Genomic DNA, 9,908 nt, shown 5'->3' on the forward strand with positions numbered 1-9,908 from the left:
AAAAAAAAAAAAAAAAAAAAGAAAAAAAAGAAAAAAAAAGAAAAAGAGAGAAATGCTCTGAGAAATCAGCTGCCTCTGGGGCAAGCAACGCACAACGCAGGCGAGCAGCCCCTGACCTCCGGCAGAGCCGGCCGCGCGCTCTTCATGCCTCCGAGATCGGTGCCGGTCCTCCGGCAGCTGCCTCCAAGCTCATCCCCGAGCGAGGAAGGGCAGCGATGCACCTGCCACAGAGCTGTGCTAGCAGCAAGGAGGAAAAAGACAGGGAAAAAAGTAAATCCAGGCAAGAGAGGGGAGGACAGAGCCCGAGAACACGGCAGTGTCCTTCCACACTGAGCTCTTCGGAGGCTGAATGCTTTGCTGATAATGTAGGAAGCCCAGGAAACCCAACCCAAAATACATCTGTGTTCATCCATCCTTCCAAAAACTTGCAACGATCAGGCGATGCTCAGGGTTCATCGCACACTCACCTGATCCCTCCATCTGCTTTTCCTCATGTCGCGACTCCTCGCTGGATCCCTTCTCTGTCCCTGCTGAGGAAGAGGAGGGTTAGTGATGGCCAGTGTCAGCAAAACTGGACCAGATACGAGTAGGAGGTCTCTGGGTCCCCTGCAGTCACCCAACTGCCCCCTCCCCTCACTAAGCTCTGAGCACACATCCCCAGCGCAGGCTCGGGCTGGCAGCATCACGCCAGGAGCTGCGTAAGCAGAACAAACCCATCGCCTACATCCAAGAGGTCTGCCCCCCCTTCGGCATGGGCTTCCTGGGAGAGGCAAGACCCAGCACTCGGCATGAGCGAGGGCAGCCGCAGCAGCGGCACAAATCCCTCAGGTAAATCCCAGTCGTGAGCCAGGCAGAGGAGCCGGGGTTTGCAGCGAGCTGGGACTGGAGAGAGACTGGGAAGGAGCGGCGGGGCTGGAAAAGCCACCAGTTTGCCTATCAGAGCTCCCAGCTGGCCTGATTGAGGCCACGACTCTGGAAGCGGGTGCCGACTCAATCACCTTGGCTCATAAATGGTATTTACTCATTTCTGACGCACACACAAACTCCCGTGCCCCCGCGCAGTCTCCTGGATGCTTCATTTCTGGTACCTGCTACCGTTTCTAGGACGTAGTTCGACTCCTCCGAGGCCATGTGCGTGGGCACCGGGTCGTGCATCTCATCCGAACCGGGCGATCGGTCTGCGGACAAAACCCCACGGGCAGCTTTTGTTTCGATGCCGGGGGGCACTGTCCCCAAATCAGGGTTCAGAGGGTCCTGGCCCATCAGCAAGGGCTGAGCAAAGGGCCCCCTGGTCCTGGCAGCCCCGCACACCACGGCCCTGCACCAGGAGCTGCTCCGGGGGTGCATCTGCCTTCTTCCTCCCCGGGACCACCCGGAGCTCGACCCTGAAACACACCCGACCTCTCAGCCCGAGGGAAGAGAGCAAAAGTTTCTTCCTAACCTCCACGGAAGGTGAAGAGCAAAAATAGTTCAAAACCATTTACTTGGCTTAATTCCATCTAGACACTCAATTTTGGCTTAAAAAGTTAATGCTGCTTGACTTAGCTACTCCACTGTGGGAAAACCATTCCACTAATGCTGCCTTCCTCCACAAAATCACACCTCCTTGGGTCTCCCTTACGTAATCTGTATGCCCTCTTCATTTAAACCTGTCTCCCCTAACGCTGGGCTCTCCAACACCCTCAGAGAGCTATCCAAATTTAGCTTTAAATAAACATTCAGCTAGTTTAAGTACTTCAATCAGGTCACTTCTTAATCATCACCTCAGGATAAATAATCCAAATTTCATCAATTTCTCCCTGTGGGTGAACACCTCTTTTCCACTAATCCTCCTCCTTGCCCTCAGCTGTACTCCTTCGGACTGAACTCGATCTTCAAATAAGGTAAGAAAAGGGGGACTCGGGACTTGAAGTGTGATCCACCCGGCACCCGAGAAGCGATAACACCTCCTCCTCCTCTTCGCATGCACCGTCAGCTCGCCACGTATTAGCTTTCTTCTCTTCCATTAGCTGCCACGTTGAAAATTAAAATGTTTGATCTACCACTATACCTTGTTCCTTCTGCTTCCCCTATATGAACCGTGCGTTAAGTCCATTCTACAATAATCCTAGAGTGAATCCACAGATATCACTGTATTAAGGGGACTGCTGGGTGCAACAGAGATCACACCGGCGCGGTGGGGCCGGGCATCACTGCTGTCCTCTGCATCGCTCACCCTCGGGCATGTTGGGAGTCCTGTTGCTGCCCTCATTCTGGTGAGATTATTAATTAATGTTTGTAAAGCACACTGAAAATGCAAAGCGCTAACTATCCACTCAGTAAACCCAGAGGATCATCCTACCATTTGCTGCGCTGTCCAGGTCAGGTAACTGGAAAACGACTCTCCCAGCTGCCCCTCAAGCACCCAACTGCTCGTCTCCATCACCACCGACCTCTCGGGGCAGAAACGTGGGGAAATGCATCAGTGCCACCGATTCCAACACGTTTTCAGCACGTGCTTAATATTAAACCTGTTCTCACGAACTCTTCATAACCAGGCTGTTCTTCTAAATTAAGGGCCTCATCAAAAGCATCCCGCGCTCGATACCTGGGATCCTCCAAGCCCGTGCGTGAAGGAAAGCAGCAAAACAGGCTCGCTTTCTCCAGGGGAAAGGCAACATGGAAAAGCGATGAAGGAGAGAGAGAGAAACAAGAGCAAGCCCTAAAACACCCTGCACTAGCCCCAGGAAACCCACTGATTCCCGATACGACCCTTAAAATGACCTTTGGTGAAGAAAGACCAGTGCAAGGGCACAGGGGACCTTCCGTGCTGGGAGATACCCCACAAACGCCTCTTCTCAAAGCAACACGCCGAGGCGCCACGCAGCAGCCCTGCCTGCGCAGAAGCCGCTGCACGCAGCCGGTACCCCAGCGCCTACCTGGCACGGTGATCTGGATGATGTCCAGCTCGTCCGGCTCGATTTTGATCTGCCTGATCCCACCCAGCTCTCCTGAGGTACCTAGTGGGGAAAGGCAACGAAAGGCAATCGCCAACAGGAACCAGCAATGCCGTGTTTGCCCACCAATGCAGGCAGGGAAACCACGGCCGGCCGCGACTTCAGTGCCAGCTGAGCATCCCGCAGCAACGAGGCTTCAGCCAAGTGGCCAAGGAGCATCAAGCCCATGGCATGGAGGTACCCAAAGGATGGCCGCGGGCATGGCATCTGCATGCTCAGCTGGCAGGAGCCGCCAGTGCCCTTGAACCGGCCGCTGGCCCTCGTTACGTGCTTGTTTCCTGGCTTTCTTTACTTAAACCAAACTGGGTCCCCAGTGAGCGTTGGTGGGGACGCAGGAGGAGCCACCTCCAATGGGCACTCCTGGCGTCTTTAACACTCCCAAACTCATGTTTGGGACAAGCCCTTCTGCAGGCCCGTGCTCTGGGAGGGCCGATCGCAGCTGCATCCCACCAGGGCACGACCAGCTGAACCCTGGCAAAATTCAGCATGGTTTGAACCCCTGCGCCAGCCTGGCCATCCCACAGAGGCTGCCCCCGGGGAGGATGCTGCATGTGGTGCTCAGCCCAGCTGCCTCTTATCTCCAGATAAATTTCCTCATTTAGGGTGGGACTGATTCACTGCAAGGGGCTGAGTCACAGCTTGCAGCTTGGGCAGGCAGGACTGCGGGGCTTCACCTATTCGGTGGTGATTCAATGGGTCCAAGCACCTAAACCTGGGGAAAAGCATTTCCTTCTCATTTGCGGTGCTCAGGGCACCGACGCTGCTGATTTCTTGGTGACCCAATCGTGGCGGCTTTTAGGGAGAAGGGAACTCCGAGATTGAAGAATTCCCTTAGCATCGCATTTAAGCATAAGCTTAAGTCTTGTTATTTCAGTTTATGCGCTTTTGGGACCCAACTGGAGGGTCACAGGGTAAGACCCTGCATCTATCAAACGGGGATAAAATCCTGAGAGAACTGCCCCGTGGGGCAACCAGGTGACTGGTGCCACACGTCCAAGTTACTTTGCAGGCAGCTTTCTCTAGTGCCCCCCGCCAATATCACTATTTTGCAAGAGAAAACGAATTATTCCTCACCTGGTTCACAGCTTTCAGAAACACTACACTTCTCGGACCTGGAAGGGAAAGGCAGACAAGAGAGGTGGTCATGGAGCAACCAAAGGGAAAGCTTAAAACCCAGCGGTGTGCGTAGGACTGATCCTGGCAGGAGGGAGAAACGCCGCAGCCCGCTGCGATGCCAGGCAAGGGCTGTGGAGGGGTCCCTGGGGACGCTGCACCCACAGTCCCAGCAGCGGCACAACATCCATGGCTGCAAGGGAAAGCCACAGTCTGTGGGTTTCTCTGCAACCAAGCCCTGCTCCCAAACTCTCCCCCGGTATCAGCCCTCCTGCTAGACACTGACGGACGTAACCGCAGCAGAGAGCTCCTGAAAGCAAGAGGGGTTTTAAGCCCAAAACCTGGTCAACTCCATCCCTTTGCGGCAGAGAGCAGTGCATAAAGCATCATTACAATGTGGTTACTCATGGAGGTAATGCAAATAGGGAGAAAGGAAAAAAGTCAGTTGATTTGGTAAATATTTATTCTGCCCAAAGCTTTTCTCCCCTGAAAACTGGGCGCTATCCCAAACTTGCGTCTACAGTTAACTTCACATGCTCAGGAATTTACACAAGGTGTTCAGCATCCAAATGAGATTACTTTGCATTCTCAGGATGCATTTGCTTTCTGTCTCTCTCTTTCTTAAACAAGATCAACCACGCTGCTTTGGCAGTAAATGATCTAACGAACGGCACTGGAAAACGCACTCCTCCACAACGCTGGTCCTTCAGGAGGAAGGAAAACCCTTCTGAGCCAGCACCACATCCCTGTTGGCTCAGGGGGGATGTTCAAAAGCACTTCACGCTCACCTAAATCCACTCAGCAGCGTCAGCAGAGCAAACGATGGGCAATGCGAAGGAAGCCAGGAGAGCTCTTGAAATGTTCTTCCTAAACGTGGTATGGGTAAAAAGGATCTCTGGTCTAGAAAGTACTGTATATATTACCTAGGAGCCTTGGGAAGGGCTTTCAACTCTCCCACTTCAGGTCAAAGTCAACCTTGACCTAGGGAAATTTGGGAGGGGGGCTTCTCTGGGGAGTGCCCCACGGTATCGGGCCCTTCTCCCTGGAGCATCTGGCACTGTCCTTTCCCTGGAACTGGACTCTGACCCAGGTGGACCACTGCTATGGAGATGCTCTGCTCCTACCAGGGAACAGAGGTTCCTCATTTGCAGGAAGAACAAAGTGGGATTTGAATATCCACGTACTTTTTCCTGCAGATAGGCGTTATCAATGCACTGGGAGATTTTGGGAGATTTAAGTTTCCCCCCGTGGCAGGTAAAGCAAGCTGTGCACCACCGCTGCAGTTCATGATTCCCTTTGTAACCAGAGACACACATGAACCTCAGGGTCCGTGGCCCTATTCAATATGCATGCACACAGCGTAAATTAGGAACAAGGCATATATATACACACAGCTAGGATAAATTTGAAAAGGACCCCAGGATGATCTTCAGGTTGAGCCAGATTCACACCAGTGGAAGGCGGTCAGCCCAGCCCAGCCCAGTATGGTCCACATCACAGCACCATCACGGGGAGGGCGATCTGAATCCAGCTGGGTACAAACCACCCCTAAAAAAACTAATTTTCCCCCATAGGGTCTTCTAAAGCGGTTTTACGGCACTGTGCAACCCCTACCTGGCCCACAGCTGGAGTGCAGCAGATGAGACAGGGATGGTGCAGCATCAGCAAGGGCCATATGGGGACCACAAGCCTCTGGCTGCCCTCAGAGCTCTGCAGCGGCAAACCTCAGCTCCCACCCCGCTGGCACGCTCCTGCAGACACACGGGGGCTGGTTTTCTACCTATTGCTTTGCAGAAAGCAGCTCAACATCCCTAATACCCCATCCTTCCACCTCCTTGTTTCCAGTCACACCAATTTAACTGCACAGTGGGATCTTCTGCGGCAAAAATTAAAAGTGTCCTAATTGCAAATGTTAACAAGTGAACGGGAAAACAAGAAGCCTCAGGCCAGGTTTCAGCCCCGCAGCGTGCTTAGAGGCCAGCGGTATTTGAGGCATCACCGTTTCCCCTGGCATCCAGCATGCAACGGATGCTCTGCTCCTCCCCAAGTCTAAAACGCCTCCAGACACAGCGCGATTCAGCAAGGTGCAGAGAGCAATCAAGAGCTGGCTGAGAAATGGTTTTGGGGCTAAGCCCTAGCTGGGGATCCGGGAGATTCAAGTTTAATTCCTCGTAACACCAGTGAAGCACCTCAGGCCTGGACCCAGCCCAGCTGAGTTCCCACCGCAGACGTCTCCGGCCAAGGCTCTCATCTGGAGAGCCCTTCATCATCGGGGAGGAGAAACAGGCACTCGTGGGGTGTGATTCCTCCAACCCATTTTAAATGGTTGGAAAGGGCTGACTCACCCGGCGCACCGAGCTCACTGCTGATGAAAGGTGCTGGAGTGACTCAGCCAGCCCTGCTCCGGCACAGACGCCCGAAGGCAGCCGCCACCAGCCTCCCTCCAGCACAGCGGGCGAGCGGCCGTGCTGCCACGGCCCTGCTTCACCAGCACAGCATCTGGGGTTGCTGTCCTTTGGCAGTGACACCTGCATGCTGAGCACTAACCGTTTCAACCCATGTACAATATCAATGCACAGAGCTAACCAACATCACCCACAGAGACCTGGTCCAAGCAAGCCAACCCAACCACCCACTCATCTTAACCCCCTTCCCGTGCCCATGGTTGACTCTGCCTTGCATCAGAGCTCCAGCGTGGCACGGCTCGTATTGCACTCGCAGCCAACGGTACAAGGAAGCGGGGCCAGCCTCTGCGAAGTGCAGGAAACGTCACCGTGGCATAGCACGGGGCACGAGTGACATCCATGGGTGGTCCTGGCACCACGTCCTGGCAGAGGAGAGGACGAGAAGAATTTGACTTGTTCCATTTAGCAAAACGAAGCCTGGGAGGGGACACGGTGGTGTCCCGCAGCAGTGGGGCAGCAAGATTGTGCAAGAGCCATCCCAACTCGTGGGGTAAAACCACCCCCAAACCCTCCTTTGAAGCTGGAGATACCCAGAGGGCTGGGTGACGAATGCCAGCCCCGTGGACTGGGCAGCTCGAGAGGTCTCTGCCCTCCAAAGCTGCGAGATTTCAGTGCTTGGTGCACCGCCAGGCTTGCTCGCTGCCTGCTCTAATGCTGCCGACGTGGCACGTTCCCCTGCCCAGGACGAGCACGGCTTTAGAGGCACACGGCAGCCGCATCCAAGGGGACAAACCTGAAACAGCACTGGGGAGAATGAGGAGACTCCAACCTGTCACAGGTTCATGTCAACAAAGAGCCAAGGAAGGAGGGGAACCCAACACATGCCACGGAGGAGATGGGGACAAGTTACCCCATCTCCCCATCCCAGCCTGCAGAAGTTACTGACCCCGGAGCACGGTCTGCAGCCCCGGCTGGTGGAGGTGTCAGCGCTGGGGGGCGAGACTTTGAGCTGGAGAGGCTGAGGAGCACTTGCTCCTACACCCCTGCTCCTGAGCCTCCCTGCAGCCGGCGGCCTCCAGCATGGATGTGCAGACAGACATCCCAGCAAAGCTCATTTTGCTGCTTGCAAACCCATCCATGACCGAGCCGGCCGTGCGGGGGCAAGGCTGGGAAAAGGCTCCTTTCCCTGCGGCACAGCCTTGCCTGCGAGCATCAGTTATACTGCTATGAACTGCTGCCCCACTTCTCTTATTTAAAGTGGTTTTAAAGGTAAATGTTGGGGCTAAATATTACCTTGCTTCTGACCAGCTGAAGCAAAAATGCAGGAAACTGGGGCTACACAGAGAAAAATACCTTCTGGATCTCCCAGCATGGGTTGGAAAGCAATGCTGTATGCTCCATAGGTGCTGCCAGCACATTACAGACCCGTCTAGCTCGTGGCATGGTGGTACCAGAAACAGGTACTCTCATAAGAAGCCTCCTGCCCTGCTGAACTCTATAACTCCACCTTTATTAAAACATCTGTTAATCCGCTATTAGCCTCCCTGTGAGCTTTATAAACAAGTAACACTTAATGAGCAGGATGTTGTGTTACGGTGCCGGCTGAGGGTGAATCCTTAGGCCATGCTTTAACACCAGAGATCGCTTCTGCAGATAATCCCAGCCTGCCCGGGCATGTCCCCAAATTCATCAGTTTTGTACAAAATCAATGATTCCAAACTTTGCTATTTTGGCTCGCAAAAGGATGGGGGTGCTCGGTCTCCTCCTGTGCCGGCTAGCTGTACCATCGCAGTGGGTTTTTAGGGAGGCAGGAAAGCAACGCCCTTAGAGCCACTCGCCTTCCCACCACATTACTTACCTACATCTCCCCAGTGCTGCAGCTTACTGAATTGCACCCGTCGCACCCTCCCATGCCCGTCCTTCCCAGCAGGCGCGCGAGCTGGCAGCACAGCAATAACCTGCTATGCACATTAACGCCCCCCAAATAACTCTCGGAGGGGTGTCACTTTGCGGTGGCCGGGGGGACGGGAGTGCCACTTACCTGCTGTTGGCCTGAGAGGTCCCTGCCAGGTCCAGCACGGCCCCGCGGTGCGGCTCGGGGGAGATCTCCCCGGGGGGGCTGGAGGGCTCCAGCTTGGTTGGATCTTTGGTAAATTTGCTTCCTGGTGCCGGATGCACAGGGCAGGTTTGGAAGGAAAAGCAAAACCAGAATTAGCAACCAGAGAGGCCGATGACGACGCAGCTTTTCCACCTCCATTTCTTCCCCCTCTAAGTCCCAGAGCTGAGGTCAGGGTGGGGGACAGGTTTTCAAGAGTCACCTGCTTGCAAAGAGAAGGGTGCAGATTTAATCGGGTTTACATGTTAAAATAATAGCAAGACGCTTGCTTAAACCTCTGCGTAACTAAGTGTGTGCTGGGAAGCCCTGCCGGGGATGGAGCATCTCTGGAAAGGGCTGGCTGCCGGGACAGGGTGCAGAGAGGTGGGGACCAGGCTCAGAAAAGCCAGGTATAGCCAGGGCCATGGACCAGCGCTGCAGGAGCAAGCCCTGGAGCAAGAAGACCCCTGTCCCAAGGTGCTGCGCTGGACGGGAGCTCGGCAAAGCCCAGAGCAGCGGTGCCACAGGGAGCCCCATCCCGCAGCTCCGAGCCCTGCACGCAACAGGAGAAATCTCTGCTGCAGTGATGCGGGGGGACACAAAAGCATTCTGTCACCACGAAAAACCTCCTGTCTTCCTTCCCTGTTCCTCAGCAACCTGAAAGGAGCTGAAACGAAGCCTCAGCAATGACCTTGGAGATGAAAAGAGTGATCTGAAGGCAGGGTAGGAAATGAAAATCGGGCAGGGAAGGTGAGCAAAGAGATGGATTAGTGCTGGGGGAAGGAGGGAATGAAATTACGCCGCGAGGCTGCAGAAACCATGTAGGTGTCTTGCTAAATAGCTGCTGCCGAAGGCCTTTTGCTGGTCTCAAAGTGCCATCGTGACATCCCCACCCTTCCAAAACACATCCCATCCGTGGGAACATGAAGCTTTTTTCCTTTCAGCTCCAGCCTGCAAGGAAGGGCAGGGCTCTGGCAATGGGACCAGCAGCAACGCAGAGCCTTAAAGACACTATTTATCTACCGACGGTCCAAAAGGCTCCTTTTAATTTGTGCTTTCTATGGACCAAATCTTGTTCTTGTAGCAGCGAAGCCTGCCTGAAGCTGCTACCCAGGGGAGTAGCAAAAATAGGTTTCCTAGCAGCGGTGGGTATTTTAATTAAAGGGTGAGCAAAACTGTACGGGGAAGCCTTGGGATACTTTGCAGTCGGCAACTTAAGATACAGCTTCACTCAGAAAATAGTGTCTTTGCAAAAATGGCACCTCCTGACTCAGCAGATGCTTTTTTTTTTTTTTTTTT

The 9,908-nt window shown here is 54.1% G+C and overlaps 1 protein-coding gene across 1 annotated transcript in view; it reads right to left on the bottom strand.

Annotated features, from left to right (window-relative positions):
* GTF2IRD1 (GTF2I repeat domain containing 1) overlaps positions 1 to 9,908 on the bottom strand; it is a 46,933-nt gene that overhangs the window by 20,066 nt on the left and 16,959 nt on the right. The window contains 5 exon segments of the mRNA XM_009276402.1: positions 468 to 521; positions 1,089 to 1,178; positions 2,919 to 2,999; positions 4,071 to 4,108; positions 8,556 to 8,676. Coding sequence (XP_009274677.1) covers positions 468 to 521; positions 1,089 to 1,178; positions 2,919 to 2,999; positions 4,071 to 4,108; positions 8,556 to 8,676 — 384 coding nt within the window.

Source organism: Aptenodytes forsteri, unplaced genomic scaffold, assembly GCF_000699145.1.
Source record: "Aptenodytes forsteri isolate BGI_AS27 unplaced genomic scaffold, ASM69914v1 Scaffold209, whole genome shotgun sequence".
NCBI classification, from domain to species: Eukaryota; Metazoa; Chordata; class Aves; order Sphenisciformes; family Spheniscidae; genus Aptenodytes; species Aptenodytes forsteri.